At 41.4% G+C, this 21,726-nt stretch overlaps 1 protein-coding gene across 1 annotated transcript in view; it reads left to right on the top strand.

The window, feature by feature from the left end:
- Positions 1–13,997: 13,997 nt before the first annotated feature.
- The window catches only part of erfl3 (Ets2 repressor factor like 3), a 51,171-nt gene continuing 43,442 nt past the window's right edge, over positions 13,998–21,726 (top strand). Inside the window, exon 1 of the mRNA XM_078252538.1 lies at positions 13,998–14,612. Within this exon, the coding sequence (XP_078108664.1) occupies positions 14,591–14,612 (22 nt within the window). The 5' untranslated portion in view covers positions 13,998–14,590. The remainder of the gene's footprint in view (positions 14,613–21,726) is intronic.

The following is a 21,726-nucleotide window of genomic DNA, read 5'->3' as shown; positions in this document are numbered from 1 at the left end:
TCCTATCACCAGGGTGACTCGGGTAGATCTGTGTTGCTGTGTTGTCGCATTGATATGTAATATTTCTTCTTTCCCAAAATGTAGCCATTTTGGAGATATCTCATTCATACTGATACATACTCAATGGTGGAATGTAACTAGGTATATTTACTCAAGTACTTAAGCACAACTACATTTCAGAGGGAAATATTGTACTTTTCACCGCATTACATTTATTTCACAACAAAAGTTACTACCCAACAGTATTCAAGATAATTAACAGTAGTTTACTTACTACAACAACAAAATAAAAACTTAATGCATCAGTATTACTAATCCATTAATATAACACCCACAGGGGACAGTTTTCTGCATATTGAGTACTTTTACTTTTGATACTTCAAGAACATTTAGCTGTTAATACTTCTATACATTTACTAATGTAAGATTTTGAGTTGCAGAAATAGAAATTCCGAGGTAATTAGTCCAAATCAGCCCAATGTGCGCACCACCCCCTCCTCACCCTACAAAGTTTGGACCAGACACTATAAAACATTTGCATATTTTATATTTAAATTTAAAAACGTCCAGTAAACCAACCCAAAATAAGTCAACCCAAAATAACCACGATGTGTAAGTTTTTATTTGGAAACTCCCCTGTTGAACTTTAAGGTTCATTCTTGACCTTGGAAACAGTCAATTCGTAACTTATCACATTGTACTTCTTCCATGACTGCACTTTGTTTAATGTTGGTTTATTTTTTTAAACCAGGTTTATAATGCTCTACAAAGAGCATCACACATACTTTTCTTATATACATAGTTTATGCCACGTAACTTCGCTGAGTCAAAATGTCATGCTATCTCCAGATAGTTATTATAGGAGGGAGCTAATTATTTTCTGTGGGCCTGATGGGGATCATAAGTTTGTGTGTGTCATTGTTAGAGCACTAAATGTTTGACATCATCTTAGAAATGAAAGTCACTCTCCATGACTGTAAAACCACACTATGGCATGAAGCGGGTAACTGGAGAGCAACATATCTGGTTAGGTGAGGAGTCAGTTAACACAGTAGCAATTCTTTTGGCTTTGGAGGAACCCTAAAGGTGGAGTTGGCTACGAATAATGCCTCACTGTGTCAGTGGTACGAGAAGACAGAACGCCAGCTGTCAGTTTAACCAGGAACACTGCCAGTGGTGTGTGTGTGTGTGTGTGTGTGTGTGTGTGTGTGTGTGTGTGTGTGTGTGTGTTTGTGTGTTGTTGGTGCCAGTGAGAGACAGTGCCAGCGGTGAAGTGCCACTAGACAGATCTGGTTTCCCTCTCTAAGCAGCAGCAGTGTGTGTGTGCGTGCGTGCGTGCGTGCGTGCGTGCGTGTGTGTGTCAGTATAAGCTACTGTTGCCTCACCCGTCGACCTCCTGCCCTCTACCAAAGCCACACATGGAAAGAGTATGCATGTGTTAAAGTGCTTACTGAGAATAATTATGCATGTACCTCACTGAAAAAAATCTTCTCACTGATTAGGATTTATTTTATTATACAAATAATTCAAATATTTCAGCTGGTAATTTTCAGGTACCAGATTTGTGAGTGCCTCTTCCAAGTCACATCAACTTACAAGTTAACAAAACTGTCAGTTATTTATCAGGGGTGATTACTTTCCTAACATGTCATAAAATAGTAAAAAATGCCCATCACAACTTTCCAGACCTCAAGGTGATGTCTTTTAATTGCTTATTTTGTCTGACAAACAGTCAAAAATCCAAAGATATTCAATTTACGATCACATATAACATAGAAAAGTTACACATCTTCAAATTTGAAAGCTGGAACCAGTAATTGGTTGTCATTTTTGCTTATTAAATAACTTAAATGATGAATAAATGATCTGAAATATTGTTGATGTGTCCTGATGGCCTAGTGGTTATATGACACATACGTTTATTTCCAGCTTCCTGGACCAAATCATGAAGCAAAATACCAAAAAATTAAGTAATTGTTAATGACAATTGATCAATTAACCAATTCATTGTTTGACCATTAAATTGCAGTTTCATAAGAATCATGTAAAAAAAAAAGAAGTTCTGGTGTATGAACGTCAATAAATTAAAAGCAAAAATGTGATCTTCATGAAGTAAATATGAATTCAGAGAGAGAGATGCTGCATTCCATTTGGCCTACCTTGGAAGTCGGAGGTCAGAACTGGGAATGACGTCACACTCAAACGTTGCAGTAACAAGTTGGTAAACCATTTTATTTGACACGTTGGGGAGACCTAGCCAGGTTAGCTATTGTTAGCAATACCAGATAATTGGCCTTATTCAGTGTTTTGCATGTACAAACAACCTAGCAACATGTTCACAAATAGAAGATGGAGAGTACTATATGTATAACTGATTTAAAGAGACACATGAGACAGATGTGCTAAAAACAGTATATTCATACAGCTTTCACTACTGTTGATGCTCGGAAGCAGCCATGTTGGATTGTGATGTCGGGGATGGAGAGTTTCCAAGTCGCAAATCCAACTTCTGGGGGAACTCCAGTTGACATTTCCGACTGGGAACTCAGAAATTCCATCTTCCCAGTTCAACTGGAAAGCATCAGATAGACTTTAAAGGCGCTCTAAGTGATGTTGGGTGACGTTACTTCTTGTTGACGTTCAAAGTATTGTCAAACAAAACGAGGCTAGCTCGCCCCTCCCTCCTCCTCATCCCATCCCCTCCCCTCCCTTCCGTGCTTCCACGCACTAACCCCCCAACCCCCACCCCAAAATCCTTCTTGTCGGTTATTAGCTGGATGCTGGAACTCTGTTATGTTTCGTGGTGCAGGTTGGCCAGTTTGTTTTTGTTGCCGTTGGTGGAGCCTGGGCTGTCTACAGAGACCGCATTTTTTTTACAGTGTGTTCAGGGGACAGGCAGCCAAGTAGCCGTAGGTAACGTGTGACATCGCTTATAGCACCTTTAAAGAGTAATTTTACACCCCCTGAAAAGACGTCTTTGCTGCCCTCCAGTGGTTTAACTTCTCACTTTGCTGCAGTGATGTGAAGTGAACTCCAGCACCCTGTGACATCACTGTTGGGTATAACAAGTTTGAAACTTTCAACCAGAAACATTGTTTTCAGCAAGCTCTTTTATCCTCTGCCGCTGCAGTTTTACTTTCAAGAGTATAGCACAAATAAATGTACATGACTTTAGAGTGGGTACGACAAGGACATTGCCATTGTTTTGAGCCTTTTGAAGAAATTCAACTTCAACTTCAAGAACTGGTCTATTGTTCGGCCTTTTGTTCATAGCAATAGATACAACATAACCTCAACTTCTAATACTGTAACAGAAATATCTTTAAAAACACATAATCATGTTCTTCCATTCATCTACTTCTGACAGATATACAGTCAGGTCCATAAATATTGGGACATCGACACAATTCTAATCTTTTTGGCTCTATACACCACCACAATGGAGTTGAAATGAAACGAACAAGATGTGCTTTAACTGCAGACTTTCAGCTTTAATTTGAGGGTATTTACATCCAAATCAGGTGAACGGTGTATTACAACAGTTTGTATATGTGCCTCCCACTTTTTAAGGGACCAAAAGTAATGGGACAGATTAACGATCATAAATCAAACTTTCACTTTTTAATACTTGGTTGCAAATCCTTTGCAATCAATTACAGCCTGAAGTCTGGAACGCATAGACATCACCAGACGCTGGGTTTCATCCCTGGTGATGCTCTGCCAGGCCTCTACTGCAACTGTCTTCAGTTCCTGCTTGTTCTTGGGGCATTTTCCCTTCAGTTTTGTCTTCAGCAAGTGAAATGCATGCTCAATTGGATTCAGGTCAGGTGATTGACTTGGCCATTGCATAACATTCCACTTCTTTCCCTTAAAAAAACTCTTTGGTTGCTTTCGCAGTATGCTTCGGGTCATTGTCCATCTGCACTGTGAGCGCCGTCCAATGAGTTCTGAAGCATTTGGCTGAATATGAGCAGATAATATTGCCCGAAACACTTCAGAATTCATCCTGCTGCTTTTGTCAGCAGTCACATCATCAATAAATACAAGAGAACCAGTTCCATTGGCAGCCATACATGCTCACGCCATGACACTACCACCACCATACTTCACTGATGAGGTGGTATGCTTTGGATCATGAGCAGTTCCTTTCCTTCTCCATACTCTTCTCTTCCCATCACTCTAGTACAAGTTGATCTTTGTCTCATCTGTCCATAGGATGTTGTTCCAGAAATGTGAAGGCTTTTTTAGATGTTGTTTGGCAAACTCTAATCTGGCCTTCCTGTTTTTGAGGCTCACCAATGGTTTACATCTTGTAGTGAACCCTCTGTATTCACTCTGGTGAAGTCTTCTCTTGATTGTTGACTTTGACACACATACACCTACCTCCTGGAGAGTGTTCTTGATCTGGCCAACTGTTGTGAAGTGTGTTTTCTTCACCAGGGAAAGTATTCTTCGGTCATCCAATTGTCCCATTACTTTTGGTCCCTTAAAAAGTGGGAGGCACATATACAAACTGTTGTAATTCCTACACCGTTCACCTGATTTGGATGTAAATACCCTCAAATTAAAGCTGAAAGTCTGCAGTTAAAGCACATCTTGTTCGTTTCATTTCAACTCCATTGTGGTGGTGTATAGAGCCAAAAAGATTAGAATTGTGTCGATGTCCCAATTTTATGGACCTGACTGTATTTGGCCTTGTCTTACCATTGTCTTTGTTCAGTGTGTGTGTGTGTGTGTGTGTGTGTGTGTGTGTGTGTGTGTGTGTGTGTGTGTGTGTGTGTGTGTGTGTGAAAAGAAAGAAGAAAGTACTGAAGCAAGCCTAGTGCTTTAGATCTGGTGAACTTTAATTCTATGCTGCTACTATTCTTTGACTTCCTGCCATCTATTCAAATCCAATGAAGTGTTTACAATTTAGTGCTTCAGGGTAAATGTAGAACAATAGTGTAATCATAATCACATAAATATCCTGCAGTGAGACTGTGAATATGTTTCAGCTGCTCTGTTCTCTTATCTTTTCTGTCATTCCCTCTGCCTTCACTTTGTCTATTAGAAGCCAAAAATCTGAATGAAGGCAGGATGCTGACACTCCACGGAAATTAACATAAGTGCGCTTTGGGAGAGATAAGGATGTGTCATTTAGTACATTTGCGTCCTCCATTCTTTCATCTCCCTTCCTTCAGTTTTATGGAGATCTGAACGTCACTAAGAAACACACACACACACACACACAAACACAGCAGGGATGCCGTCCGCCCCCTGAATGACACATCACATAGAGCTCCCAACACCCATAGAACCCTCCATACAGCTTACTTTTATTTTCTCCACTGATTTAAAGCGACAACAATAACCAGGATGTGTCTGTATCAGACACAGAGGGCCATGGCAAAGCGTCGGTATTTGATGAGTTGGGGAACGGCCTGTGAGAGCTGTGTTGAAGCAATCCCAAACCACTTTGTTTTCAGTATTTAATCTTACACAATCTTAGTTTAATATGTTAGCAAAAGAGAAAAAAAAACAGGTTTAGGCTCTCTCTCAGTCCAACGTGGTTGCTGCTATGCATGGGCACTCCATACACCTGGGTCTCTGAGTTAATTAATATGCCCAACCCACTACCAGCCAGCCAGAAACAACAAACAAACAAGGAAAGTCAATCATGTGAGCCTCATAATACCTGACAATGACCTGACAACAATCATTTGCTTTGACATTTTTCCACTTAATGCATATGCATAGTTACTGTTTGCATGTGTGTGTATTTCAGGTGTGTATTTTCACACACACACACACACACACACACACAGGCCACACAGTTATGAGGAGAAATCCGACAAAGCAAAGAATGATGGTGATTATGACACATATCTATGCCACCCACAGTGGTGCCTGTGCGAGGGCAGAGCACATCAAACTGAGCAAGTGTAACACATGCTCTGTGTCAGTCCTCCTCCCCTGCACTGGCATGTAATGTATGACACATAGCTGAACCACCTACAAGCCTGCTGTCTCCATGCCCAGCTGATGATGGGGGGGTGTGTACTGAGGGTACCGGCCAAGGAGACGGATTCTGCCAGATCGTCCTTTGGGAAAAGAGGGGGTATTTTGTGTGTTTACGAGCTGGTGTCACTGTTCAGTATTACTTGTTTTAGTTAAAATGTTGTTTTTCAACAAAAATCAATCAAATCAAAATATCCCCAAGTAGAACAGGTGTCGGACCGCTGAACGTCATCTGCCTGTTGCATCCCACCCCCAGTTAAACATGTGAACTCATGTTTGAAACAAGCCTCTGGGTGTTATGTGGCTGCAGGGGCATCTGTCCAGGGCTCAGGGCTATTCTCTGTATGTGATGAGCGTGTGGTATTGGTTGGGTGGGTGGAGGGTATTTGGTGGCTGGCGGCCAAGCACCTCTGGGTGATCCAATCTGAGGAGGGGGAGAGTGACCCAGACTTAGCCCGGTGTGAGGATGACTAATTGAGGATGAGAAAGAGGAGAGAGAAGCTTAGGCTGTTATTGGATCTGACCTCTTTCGCACATAGAGTACATGCAACACACACACACACACACACGCACACACATACACACAGAATTGATTCAGAAACCTAAGCTAATTCTGCTGGACTTTCTGTGTCACATATGGATGAGATAAAAGCGGGGAACAGAGTCAGGAATATTGGTACTGTATGGGAAAAAGGCGAGGAATTGCAAAGACACTATTTTGTTCTTTTTTGTTTTTTATTTAATAATTTTAACATTTGAATGTTGTTATTGTTCCAATTGAATCGTTTCATTATCCCCACAAAGCAGTAAAGGTTGTGATCACCTCCCTCCATCTGTTTGTGACTTTGAAACTGGCAGAGAAACTGGCATTAATTTGCTGAGCAGATTTATGGATAAAACTATTTATTTCTGCTCTGATCTTTTGTCTAGCCGCGCTACCATTGGGCTAGACTTCCAAATTTCAAATCACCAAATTTCTCAACTCGGTCAGGTGTAAATTAACAATGCCGTCGTGACAAACTTATATTGCTATAAGGGCTCCAAATAATGATTGTTTTCATGGTAAACATGCTCGCAAATATTCGCCCATTACACATCCAACTAACACAGAGCAAAAGTAGCAGTTATTAGGAGTTGTGTTTTTGAAAGGTCTGGCCTCTATTGAGTGCTTAATTGGTTGCATGCAATAACAGCTTCCTCTCATTCAAGCAAATAAAACATATCTGAATACGACTGACAGAAAAAAGAGAATGAAGAATAAAATGTGCGTCCAAAGCAACTGTACTGAGTGGTGAGTAAGACAGATGTAATGGTGAGACTGGGAATATATTTTAACCAAAGATAAGGTAGAAAAACAGAGGGGATGGATGGGAGGAAGAGAGCATGCACTTTGGTCACTGAGGGGTAGAGAGGAGTAACAGAGGGGAAGAGGAAGCTCTGCACTGTGCCAATAGGAAGAGTTTGTTCCTCAGTGAGATACAGGAGACAGTGTCAACACACACGCTGTGCTCAATATAGCTACTGTCACACAGCCAGGCATACCTCTCTCTGCTCTCCAGCCTGACACTTGCACCTTCCTCAACACCCCTCCTGCCTCGCTCACGTTCTTCTATCCCCCTTCCTCATCGGAACAGGTTACATTCTTCCTTTGCCTCCCCTCAGTCCTCCCCCACGGCCCCCGTCCATCAATGTCACGTCCCCGGAGCTAAATTAACTGATCTCCCTTCCTTTGCTCTTTCTCCCCCTCCCTCTCCCCTCGTTCTCTGTATATATTACAGGCTTGACACCCTGCCAGACATTGGTTTAATATAACACACATTCTCTGTGCCTTCCACCCGCTCTCACATTACCGTCTCTTTCCAACTCCCACCACCCCGCTTTCATATGGGCACTGGCCGCTTGCTTTTTCCATACTTTACTCACCGCAAAAGGAGCTTTTTGTTCTTGAATAGCTCCCTCATTGCCATGGTAATTCAACAGAAAGAGAGTGTGGTTTTTCTGTCTAGGGCCTCGTGGATGAAAATAGTAGCCTAAGTCATGATGGGTTTCTTTAAGTGGCCCTGAATCTGAGAAATCAGCCGGTGCAAATTTGGAGCTATCATGAAGAAGTCCGAAGTTTATATATGTGTGTTGTGTGTATGTATGTCATATTTTATCACCATCTAGCCATTTCCCACATTTGTCTTCTTCTACTTCGTCAAGGTGGACCTCTTGTTGCCATCTCAGCCTTCCCATTGATCCCCCTCTTCCTCTGTCTCATTTGTCCTCCAACGTCACCCTCCCCACCCCCTTCCTTCCCTCCTGCACCACCCTCACCACTCGCTGTGGTAATCCCATTACTCATGTGCGAATACCAGCTGGGGAAGAGAGGGAGGGAGGGAGGGAGGGAGAATGTGGACAGAGGATAACTGTGTTGAGGCCTCGACTCTCAACATAGACGGTTGGACACCCTAGATGTCTTTTTCAAATTCTTGTTCTTAGAGAAGAGAAGAAAATATTGATTGACAATGACTGATGAATCACTGTTATCTTGAAAGTGTTCAAACTTCGACTCCTTATGAACCTATTTGGGGTAATGAGGGCGAAAAAGTGATTCAGAGAGACAGAGAGAGTGATATCTGTGATGCGTCTCGCAACGGTTGAACTGGCAAGCTTGAAAATAAACAAGTTCTTTGATGACAAAGAACCCATTCACTCTCCTATTCCCTCTCTCTGTCTCTCTCTCTCCCATTCCTTATTCTCCACAGCTTTGCTCTCTTTTCCTCTTTCCCTCTCTCTGTCCTTTTTTTTGCTCTTGCCGTTTCGAAGGGGTGAGGTTGGAGGGTGAATGTGTGTGGGGGGAGGCATCAACCGCCACCCTGCTACACTTGTTGTCCCCTCAGCTGCCGGCTTTTTCTTTCATCCGGTCTGCTCTCACCCTACACGCCTTTTAGTCCAGGGACCCATCTTCCCCCTTTTCACTGTCACACAAGAAGTGAAATTTTTTTCTCCTCCGTCAAGGTTCTCCACATGAAGAATTAAAACTGAACAAGTGTTTAACTTTGCTGACATTTCATACAATACCGTCTGAAGTTGATTATGTAAGATCACTTGCTGGAAGTCAGAGGTAATTGTAGCACTTTAATAGGTAAATGAAAAAAGAAAGCCAAAGTAGAAGACATTTAAGGAGAGTATGTGCACATGCATGTGTGTGCATTTGTTCACGTCACCAGTGGTATGAATCATCCATACCCTATGTACATATTACACCTCTGTTGGTTCTTTAACGCCCCGTCCAGGAATTATAATCCTGCCTGGCTTCCACTGGTTGCTGAAATCGCTTCTGCATGTACATGCATTGTGTGTGTGTGTGTGTGTGTGTGTGTGTGTGTGTGTGTGTGTGTGTGTGTGTGTGTGTGTGTGTGTGTGTGTGTGTGTACTGCCTGTGGTGGCACTGGTTGTGGGCTACCACACCCATTGTCCACGGTAATTACACTGACTCGAGCCATCTGTGTTGTAGAGGCACAGACCAGAAGAAACCGGTGTGTGTATTACTGCTGACTAGATGGCATGCTATGCAGTTGCTGAAAAAAGTCTGTAGGGTTTTTGACCTTCTTGAGCCACTGTCCACCAATTGTATATCAGTTGTGGTTGTTTGGCACAGATCTCAGTCATGTCATACATTCTTGATTGGGATGACACATCCCTGAGCTCACATAAGAAAAAGAATTGGGGGGGGGGGTAATATATTTGGGATGTTCACACCCACACCCACCCAACTGCGAGCATTCACATACACACAAACACTCCAGTGACAAAATCTCTGCTCTCCCCTTTCATTCTCTCCGTCTTTCTCTGCGGAGCGTCTGTCTGTCACTCTGATTATGAACGGACAGAGTCACATAAAGCACGGAGCGGATGAAAAAAGGGCGGGATGGGAGATTGAGGGAGTTACAGACGATGTGGAACCAATAGGACAGGGCTCTTCTTTGATACACTCTATTTGTCAAACACATCATCAAGTTCACTTGCCAAGATCTAGCTGGGTCTAATTTGATGGTTAAATACATGTGAACATTTTAAAAATGAAATGTGAAAAACACACTGCACATGTAGCCTACTGCTAATGTACCACTGTAGAACCAAACGTCTAATATCAAACCTGAAATGGTCAACAACCTGATCATTCAATAGATGCAACTTTTCAAAGAATATTTAAAGGGGTCATTTTATACCGGTAATAAAGAGTTTATTGTAGAAAGAAGAACAGGGCATGCTGGGTGAAAGAGAGAGATTGGAAATCCCATGCAAAAAAGGTCTCTGTCCTCTGGTCCCCCTAACACTAACCCCCCTCTGGTACCCTTAACCCCCCCAGGAAACCCTAAATACTGCTTTCAACATATGTATGTAAGAATTTTATTTCAGTTTGATATAGCATAAGCGAAAGTGCCAAAAGATACTAAAAGTTTGGCAATTTCTGCATTGAGCTTGATAACAGCTATGTTTATCTACAAAAAAAAAGATGAGTCTTTGTGATAACGTATTAAATGCAAGCACACTGCAAAGGTCCACCATCTGTTACAAAATACACTAAAACATCAAGAGGCAGCACCATCATTAACTGGAGTGTATTGAATGTATTTTGTCTGCTGCATGTGCCTTATTCAGGCTATAATGAACATCTTGTTTAACAAAATTGGCAATTTCCTACTATTATTATTATTATTATATTACTAATTATTGAGATTCAACAACACGTCAAAAAAAATATGGGATGTGTAAAAACTTTTGACTGTAGTGCATATACACTTGTGGCCAAAACAGATTAAAATGGGAAATTACACTATATTTTCTTTAAATATAACTCATCCATCAACCTTGAGCTTGTAGCTCAAATAATAATGACCTGAGGAGAGAAAATGAGTGATGAGTGTTGGGGAGGGAAAGAGATGCAGGCATGGAGAGGATGGAGCGGGAGGAGAAATAGAAGAGGTGTGAGAGTGAGGAAGGGTGGACGGATGTATGGATGGATGAGTGGTAAAAGACGACAGGACTGCAAACAGACAGAGTAGCAGCAAAGTAAAGAGGGAATGGGGGAGAGAAAACAGGAGAGGTGGATAAACAGTCAGAGTGAGGGAGGAGGAGGAGGAGGAGGACAGAGGGAGGGTGCTGAGTGAAGCTCTATGTTTATCAGTGTTCAGAATGTACTGTGCTGAAGATTTGTCTGTAAATGTCATCAAATGTGTCAGCTGTGCTTGAGTTACAATAGAGCATGCTCACACAAGTCACAGACAAGCACACATATAAATACACACAGAAATATAAAAGAGCAGAAGCTGTTTGTCCACCCTGAACTTACTAAATCACTCTTGTCAGGTGTATTTTTTTCCTCCTCCCTCTGGAGCGTTTCCTCTTGTCCTCTCTTTGATTTCTTTTCTCTCATGTCTCCCTCCGTGTGAAGAGCTCAGGGGGAAACTGAAGAGCTCTTCACTTCAACCAGAAACATCAGAAAATGATAAAAGTACAGATATGTGGTGGATGCATGTCACAGCAACAAAAAGAGAAACAAGGGAATAGTGCAACTCTCTTGTTCCCATGCTGATTGCCCTATTGTCAGCCACTGCGTGAGAAAATGCCACGCAGGTCTGTGCAGTGGTTTTCCTGCTCTGAAGAAGAAGACAGGACAGTATTGCTGTTTCCTGAATGTGAAGGTTCAGCATCCCATTTTATTTCTCTTTAGGTCCAGTTTCTAATCAGTCAGAGCAGAGTGGGTTTCCTGAGTCTGTCAGAGAATGGCCAGCGAAGGGAGGAGAAATCCTGTTTGTAAATCACACTACAGGGACGTTGCTGCTGTCAGGGGACTTTGTTTACTTTGTTTTACTACCACTGTCTTATCCTGTTGACAAGGCAGGGCAGTGTGGTGTATCACTGATTTCACAGCACGGTAAAAAAAATACAACAACACAAAAACACATATATAAAGCCTCCATTCACTGCACCAGGTGCAATTGCACAAGAACGCTAAAGAGGAGATGCACTTCACCTCCCATGTATGACGCCTCACCCACCACTCATATGCACTTATCATTAACATGTGACAGCTTCATATTAGTGGCACACGAGGAAGCAGAAGGTCATGGTGTTCAAGTTGACAGAAAACAAGTCTAGGTCATGCCCAGACTTGTTTCTGTCAGCTGAACCGGTCTTCACTCAAACCATACTTCAAAATCAAATGAGCCATGCTAAACATCTGATCAAGTTAAAGAGTTGACCGGATGAAGCACTTGATATGCACATGGACATGCATGCATAAATAAAGCATATGCTAATGCACACTCTGGGCCAAGTGAGTGTTTGATTGTAAGTTAAAGGTAATGTACAGTTGGCTGCACCTTAAAAAAAAAGAGGAAAAGGGAGTTATGTTATGTAAAGTTTTGGTTTGATCTACATATTTCAGTCGGAATTCAAATAATGGTAAAAGTGGTTGCCACAATGAAAAAAAACAGTGTAGTTTTACACATCACATTTTGGACTTTTACTGAATTACAATAACAGGTAACACTAAACAGCCAGCAAATGCATATGGAGAGCCAATAAAATATACTGCAAAACTGCCCAATCAAATTTAAGTGAAAACTTTTAGAGCATGTTTTTGCCTGAAACAAGAAAATTTGGCTGAAAGTGCAGTAAATGATTTTTACTTGATAAGATTTCTAAAAAAAAAAAAGTCAGGATGTCATCAGAAGTCTTAAAAGTAAGACCAAAAAAGGTTCATTCTTGTTTAGTTCGTTAATTAAATTAAAAGCCTTCTCAATATGGGGGTTAAATGATTCAAAATCTTCAAGTTTGGAGGCCTGCACTAACCACTTCCACTGCCAACTGACATCTGGTGAAGTGTGTGTCTCTAGCGATTGCATTGTTGATCAGTGGGTCCACCACTTTGGTCCAGACTGAGACCACAAATTATTTTCATTATGGAGATATATAGTAGGCCTATGTTACCCCCTATATGTTTAGTTTATTCATAATCTTTTTTAATTCAATTAAATGCACAACACTTTTAATGGACCATACATTTTGTGACATATTAGACCATGTCACAAAATTTCATTTCATTTATTTATTTATCTCGAACAATCAACAATGTTGCAAGACAAAAAAAAAAAATTAAAAACATAAAATAAAAAACAATCACAATCTAACAACATAAAACAAAACAAAAACAAAATAAAAAATATAAAAGGGATTAGTTGGAGAAGGAGCAGGCGGAAGCAAATAGTTTATTTGGTCCTGCCCCTTATTTCACAAAATCATATTATTACAAAGTAAATAAATATGCAAATACAGCATACAATCTTTCGGTCTTACAATAACTTCCAACAATACAATAATATACAACAATACCTTTAAATTACAAATTCCAATCCTATGTTTCAGTTTATTCAGCAGATGAGTGTGAGAACAGCTTTCTAGAGTCAAAGTCTGCACATAAATGATTCATCATTCTGCACAGTGAAGGTCAAACATTCAAGTATACAATAAACAAAACATATGTTTCAGTGGAGGTGGATTTGAAGTAAAATTCTGAATGCAGAACTTTTGTTTGTAGGCCTATTCTTCTGAATAAAGAAGCGTAGTATGTTCTCCATCTCTACAATTTCCTGTTTTCAGTGTTAATCACTAACTGACGCTTTCATATTTAATGTGCCCATTTAAAAAGTGTAATTATCTTCCTATGAAAGGGCCTAATTAGAACCGTAACCGCTGATTGACGTAAATGGACACCGTGAGACGAGCGCTCTCGCGCCTCTCTTGAATCGTAGGACTCGGATATGATGTCAACACGGCAGCGCGCTGTGGCGGTCTCCAAGGCAACGCCGCGTGCTGCAGTGACGCCAGCCCAGGCCCAGGCCCAGGCCCCGGCTCGTGGTGAGTGGGCGTGACTTGCCACGTTAGCCCCCCCTTCTCTCCCGTCAGTGTGGGCGGGCCCCGCGCTCAGAAGAGAGCGAGCGAAACACGACACCCCGAGGACTGAGAGACGCACGGGGGGAGGAGAGAGTAGCACTGAATGGTGTTAGAGAGTGGAGGACTTACAAAAAGTCTGTAAAGAAAGAGAGGTTCCTCGCTAACGTTAATTTCTGTCAAAGAACAAAGCGAGATGTCAAACAGCGACGAAGATGCGGTTGAGACGGAGTAAACAGCTACCGGACAGTTAGCGAAAGAACTTGTTAAAAGAGAGAGAGGCTTTACGGCTGGCTGGAGTCGTTTTCCGACGCAACTTGAGCAGATTTGAACGCTGCTAGTTACGGGACGAGAAGCGAGGACCAACAGCGAGGTCTTGACCGCTGAAAGGCAAGCCATTCGGTCGGTTTGGTCGGTTGGCAGAGATCCGCTGAAACGGACCGAGAGAGCGCGGTGGCTCGAGAAGAGAGAGCCGCTGAAGCAGCAGCTACAAAAGTTTGCCGTATATTCACCCAGTTTTCCAGATTGGGAACTAGAGGGGGAGGAAGAGGCCGAGAGACTGGCTTTTCTTTCCACAAGCAACTTTGTGGAATTCATCCTGTTGAGCAAACTTTAGCCGCTTGCTGTCTAGCTGAGTAGCTAAAGCAGAAAAATGAAAACACCTGGAGATAATGGTAAGTCTGCGTGACTCCTGCTATGAATTTCTATCCACCATTGTCTTTCTTGTTTACTTGTCGTGGTTGTTGTCGGCAGAGCTAACAGTCACTGCATTACTGATTAATAAAGACGCCAGATAGTTAGCTACTTATCAACATCCACTTCCAATCAGAAAACCTGTTGATTGGTTTTAGTTGTTCTCGGGATCAGTGCAATAGTCCGTGGTCTAGTTAGATAAGATACTGAAATATGGTGCAGGTTTAGTACTGTACTCTGGTTCAAGAGGAAGTGGTTAAACTACTGTACAGTTGTTACAGCGACATCCTCTGTGTCACCCTGACAACCTCATTTCACCACCCGAGAACAGACTGAAAATCCTAGAAGCACTGCATGAGGGTGTTTGAGTGGAAAAGAGAGATGTTGATAAGTTACTTTAAGACTCATCTAGTCCTGGTGCTAGTGTTGAGGTGATGGGGTCTAGCCAGGTATACACGCAGCAAGCTGATCTCAAACCAGTAACTGAGCATACATTTGTCAGGTCCTTGGCCCGTCAGTAAATTGAAGTGAGAGCAGGGGGTTTTCCAGTAGTCAGCTGAGGTGTGTGTGTCTTAAAGTCTAATTCCTGAAATGCTTGCATAAGTTTGTTCTCTTCTCTTGAAGCCAAGGCATTTTTTCTTTAGAAAGGAGGAAGTGGAAGTAGGCCTACTATAATTTGTGCCAGCTATTCAGTTTATTATTTCTTAGTGTCAGTAATAAACTGCCTGAAATGACCCTGTCTCTTAGTATCAAAACTACATGATTTTGATTCATATAAATTAGACACAATTTAAGCACAAGGGACCAATGGGATAACATCTGAAAGTATATAACAACCATTTACTGTCTTTGGCCCTCTGTGTAAAACAAAATATACATATTTAATAAGTTGTTTTTCCCGCGGGAACAATGTGATGACTTCCTAAGTAGTTACTGGTAAGCATTTGGCACAGGGCCTTGTGTGTGACTGACAAACTGTGTGGGACCCTTTGCCACTTGGGACATTCCCCTCCCTTCCCCCACCCTGTCCCCTCCTGACTCCTGCTGCACCCAGCTTCAGCCCCTCAACATTCCTACACACACACACACACACACACACACACACACACACACACACACACACACACACTCTTCTTGCAACAGCCCTAGGGAGGCTGCCATGACATCACACCACATCCCACCACAAGTAGCCCTTTTATTACAAGGAACTCAGTGTTTGTGTGGCAGCAGATAGCTTAAGCCCTTCTGGGAAGGGACTAAAAATTGATTGTGCTTTGGTTATGGATTTGATGTATGCGGATTGTGTGTGTTTGTGTAGTAGGTTGATTGTGTGTGTCATCTATTGAGTAAAGGTGAAGAACATTAACTGGACCTACTATAGTCTGGTTGGTGTGAAGTGTGCACTGCCATCCAACCAGTCTTATTTACCATTTAACTTTGTTGAGAGAAGCATCTCACTTTAATTTTGATTGTTGATGATTATTATTATTGTTTATTAATTGATCAGGTCTCAAAACCAAAAGTTATCAATTTATAACGATTAGGGGTGCAACAAACAATTTCTCATTACTTTTTTGATTAATCATTTGGTCTATAAAAAGTCAGAAAAAAGTGAAACATCCTCTTCACAATTTCCTTGACCACAAGGTGACAGTCTAAACCCCAAATATAGCCAGGATACCTTAATGTAAGACAATGAAAACAGCAAATCTTCACATTGAAGAAGCTGGAACCAGCAAACGTGTTTTGCTTGAAAAGTGACTTAAATGCTCAATCAGTTATTAAGAATCAAAATAGTTGTTGACTAATTTATAGATAAATTAATTTACTAATAATTTCAACTCTAATTATCTAAAATGTAGAAAAGCAAACAGCTTCTTGTTCCTATGAAGGCTTAAGTTTCATGAAGTTATTTGTCAGTTACCAAAATTACATTTTATATATTCTCTGTTGAATAACTAACTTAATTAATCCTTTCAGCACTTCTTGGTAAACATAGCAACTCTGTCTGAGAGGCATTATCTAACAACAAATCTGCTCTTAAAATAGCATCTTGTGTAGATCTCATCATTTAGAGTGAACACATAGAAGGATGTAACAGTGCCTGGAATAAAGAATGTAATCATCCCTTCCTGGGATGTTTGGTGATGTAGGATTATGTCCCATATGGTAGGCTGCCTCCATATGGAGCTTACCTCCTTTCTCTCCATCACCGGACACTTCCCCTTGCACTCCTGTTTTCCACAGTCACTTCATTAGTGTGAATAGATGATCGGATTTCTGCTGAGATAGAGAATTGATATGATGAAGCAGGAAATGGCAGGAATATAGCTGCATCTGTTGTTGCTGGCAGATCGGTGTTGGTTTCATTGTGTTGGAAAGTATCCGATTTAATTTATATCTAATCACTGCTGTTTACCTGGTCTTTATTTGTGTTTCATGTAGTTTGGCGGATTGGTTAGAGGCAAAGTATTCTACAGGTTGCATTAGTCAGCAGACAGGGAGTTGGTGGTAAGCAGTATCTCGTCTACACTTACACAGTTGACATTCTTGTGTACCTCAAAGGCTGTGCTAATGATTGATTAAGCTCTAGTGATAACTTGGACACACAATAACTTGCCTACTGTATGTCTCTCCCTCCCTAAGATGTCATCGACACTCCTGCCACACACACTTTGCACTTCTTTGTGTTTTACTCATTTTCTTCCATCCCTCCCCGAGGGTCACAATTTTTCTTCTGCCACCTCTATCATTCTTTACTCTCTCTGACGGGGTAAGGACTGGTGTGTGTCTTTGTGTGATGGAATTGCATAGTGGGACCCCTGGCTCTAGAGTGGCCATTGTGTGAATGTGTGTGGAGTATGGGACAATGGTGGGAGTGGGGCAAGCCTTGGGGCTGATTGTGTGTGGACTTGTGGGGCCAGGGACCTCTCATTGTACTCATAATGGTGCAGAGTAGCTCATAGTTTGGTGGTGCTTTTGACAAGTGAAGAGACCACACTCTCTGTGTGTGTGTGTGTGTGTGTGTGTGTGTGTGTGTGTGTGTGTGTGTGTGTGTGTGTGTGTGTGTGTGTGAAAGCGAGGTAAATGTGGACACCCCAGTTTATTTTGACATGCCATGGAGCCATTTATTCTAGACACACTCACAGTCACACACAGTTTTGCCTTATGATGTGGCAGGGCAGGAGACAAAAGGGTAACTTGTGAGCAAGGATTTCAGAGGAAACATTTCACCTTTTCCCTGTCTGGGTTTATGTGTGCAATTGCGACCATATGCTTTTCAATCACTGTAATGATAAGCGCAGCGATTAGCCTTATCTGTGAAAACTCCCTCGCAGTGCTGACCACAGCAAAACCACTGCCTCCCATTATTCCAATACAGTTTACAGCCTGGTTTATGGGACAGTGCCCCGCTGTGACCAGGCTCAGTCAACATGCTTTTAAGCCTGAAGCAGATGATGTTCCTTAACAAAACTGGTTATCTTTTTTTTCCTGAAAAATCTGGCAAATTGAGATTGGTGCCAAGAATCAACTTTGATTGCTGGTGTGAAGTGAACATATCAGCTGTTAGGAATACTGCTAATGCTGTTAAGTCAAAATACACTTGCTGACAAAATTGTGGGCTAATATCTCATGCAGCACTTTGTAGCTTAAAATATACACTCTGATAACACTTGTTAGGATATTTATTTTAATGTAGTGTTTAAAGTTGTAGTAAAATATTGAATTTTTCGCTCAATATTATAGAGATTGATTTTCTAACAGACAGACAGAGTATCCCCAGTACAGAGGCATCATGGCCCACTTTTCCTTGTCAAAACAGTTCTTCATAAATTTTTGATATGGTTGTCTGTGACGCTAAGTTGACAAATGACTTCTGGTAGAGGGAGCCTTCAGTTGTAAAAATGTCTGTATTTAGCCAGGAATGTGACCAAAGGGAACAATGTGCTCAGCCAGTCGACACTAATGGACCTCCCCACCATTAGTCCTGTGCCGCCCTTGACCAGGGAGTTCAGAGAGACCACAGCCAACAAGACAGCATTACCCATGGCGGTCCTGGGGGTTCTGACGCCCTGCCCCAAGGACTCGCACATTAACCTCGGATCTGACCATTGAGTCCTATAGATTATTGGCCTCTCAGACCTTTTTGATCAGCTGCATAGTTGAGAGGTTCGACACAAAAGAGCTCCATTTGAAATCCACTTCTTTACGGTGATAACACTGCAGCAGAACTAAATGTGTCCTGAGGCCATGTGTGTATGTCTGTGACGACAACATGACCCCATATTGACTGTATTGGTTATTGGTCAGGGATGGTAATGGGGTGGGTCTGCATGTCTGGATGGGATGGACTGTTGACGGATAACTGTAACACTTTGACGAACATATATGTGAGTACACATACACAGAACACACACACTCGAACACACTGCTGCTTTTTATTGGAATTCTTGGACCTCCCACATTCCTGCTTAGAAGGTTAATAGTTGCCGGCTGTGTTGCATTACACATGAGGGGAAAACACAACAGTTACTATCTCTGCAAGTCTTTCCTGAACACACTCACTTGGTGACTTACAAAGGCATTCATAAACAAACACATTTTGAATACCTCATAAGCACAATATGAATAAAAACTGATTGAAGAATGCATTCAAAATAATGCCTTTTATTTTAAGAGATGAGAAGTAACATTTTCAATTGAAGCTAGCAGCCTAAAAAAACACACACACACACACACACACACACACACACACAATTTTCAAATGGGTGTCAAAATTCATGTTGAGAATGCATTAGGGTGTGTTGGTGTGCATGGATTGATCTGCACTGTTGAGCAGCTGTTTGTGTTTGCGCATGAATGTGTATTGTAATGTAATATGGGGAGTTTACAGAGCTACATTGTTGTAGAGGTGACTCAGAGTGAGGCACAGAATGGCATGTTATTGTAAAAGAATATCAAGTGTGTATATAAAGGAGACAGTGGTTTTCTGGGTGGGCAGCTATGCAAAGGTATTTCTTGTGAAAAAAGTGTGTATTTCACTACATGTGGGTGTATGTACAACCACTTCTTGATGGCAGCGGTGACATTGAAACTGATCTGAGTCTGATGACGTGTACACACACACACACACACGCACGCGTGAAGATCAGGTAACTATTCCTCTGATCTTACCAGATGAGAGGTTTTGTTTTGATCTACACAACATAATGACCTGTCCTTTAGGTTAGAGCCTGAAGTGTCATTTCTCTGGAGTATGATCGGAGTGTAACATACCAAGACCATGACAGCACTTAGTCAGTCAGTGGTGAAGCTAACTCTTCCTTCATTACATTACATTTCATTTAGCTGACACTTTTATCCAAAGTGACTTCCAATAAGTGCATTCAACCATGAAGGTACAAACTCGGAACAGCAAGAATCACATAGAAGAAGTACATAACTTCAAATAGCTCCCAAACTACAAAGTGCCACATGTAAGTACAATTTTATTTTTTTATAACCATCATCTTCAAGGTGCAGTCGGAAGAGATGTGTTTTTAGCCTGCAGCGGAAGATGTGTAGACTTTTAGCTGTCCTGATTTACCATTTAGGAGCCAGGACAGCAAACAGTCGGGATTTGGTTGAGTGATTAGGTGTCCCTTGCAGTGAGGGAGCAGCAAGCAGATTAACCCTTCCCCATTGCACAACTTCTAAACTACACCACAATCACCTGGCCTGGCATGTTACACACACACACACACACACACACACACACACATAGTAGTTTCTCGTAATCCTCTGCTGATGCTGCTATACCTACGGTGGTCGTTTTGGCCATTGATAGGACTCAGCCCGAATGTTGTTGTAATGTATACTCGTAATCTTCTTAGATTAACCCCAATAATACTGGTCATGCTGAGGGCATCTTTACAGTGTGGATCAGCACACAATGTGGCTGCTAATATAATTTCCAGGACAGGATCACAACAAAAGGACTGGATCTTCTACTTTGTACTGAATTATTACTATTTAAAATGAACTTATAAAATGCCTCTGTGCATTCTGTAAGTCTTGTGTGTAAGGTGAGTGTCTTAATGTAGACAGACAACCAGACAGTCACTGTATGCAAGTGTTAGTCTGCACTTGGGTTGCATGGTTTATTGTGTATACTAATTGTGTGAATGCTGATTCAGCAGCATTCACAGTATTGCCATCCGATTCTTTATTCTTCAACTTTCTTTGGTCGCTTCTAACTTCTGCATATATTCAGCTACAAAAAACAATCAAATATCAAAATGTTCAGCTCTTTAAGCACATGGTGGGACTTCTTTAACATTTGTTCTGCTATTTATACTTTTTTAAAATATTGAGTTTTTTTGTTGTTTTTTTTTTTTACAATTAAAGTCAATGAGAGCAGGCTTCAAATCCTCTTCTACTTCAAAATGCTACTCCTATTTCATATTTTCAACTACAGACACCAATCAAACTTTAAACATTTCACAAAAACTTCAGCTATTAGGCTCTATCTCAGCAGTTTGATATCTTTAACAGTTTTTGTGAAAATTAAGTTTTAAGTTTAGTGTTCCTTTCAGGAAGTTTATGAGTGTGTATTGCGTGACTTACAGTGGGTGATATCATCCCTAGAGCATGGAGCCTTAAAAAAATCATCTTAGTCCCTTCTCTATAACTTGCTCTCACGCCCACAATTTTTCTTTGTCATACAACATATATATACATCAAAACGTAGGTATGCTTGTCTACTTTCACAAAATTTGCCTTTGCCTTGCCTACTTTCAGCCAATGTGCTCATTTAAGCAATAGGACTTATATATATATTTATTTATTTTTGCTCTGTGAGCTTCCAAATGACAACAGCTCCAAAGCTTCCTCCATTCGCTGCCCATGTTAAACATCCTTGACATTTCCATGCAAAGGCACAGCGAACCACTTTTTTGAATCGCTGATATGCCCAAATTTTTTAATTTTTTAAATATGTTCCCAAAAGTTTAGGCTGTCTGAGCCTTTCTTTCACAAATCACTCTGTGTCCCTTAATGGCAGCAGTCTGACACAGGTGATAGGTCATTAGCTGATTACAAACATCAGAGATGTCC

The sequence above is a fragment of the Sander vitreus genome, chromosome 6, assembly GCF_031162955.1.
Source record: "Sander vitreus isolate 19-12246 chromosome 6, sanVit1, whole genome shotgun sequence".
Classification (NCBI taxonomy): domain Eukaryota; kingdom Metazoa; phylum Chordata; class Actinopteri; order Perciformes; family Percidae; genus Sander; species Sander vitreus.
Note: the sequence above shows the minus strand (reverse complement) of the source record. Positions and strands in the feature narration are given on the sequence as shown.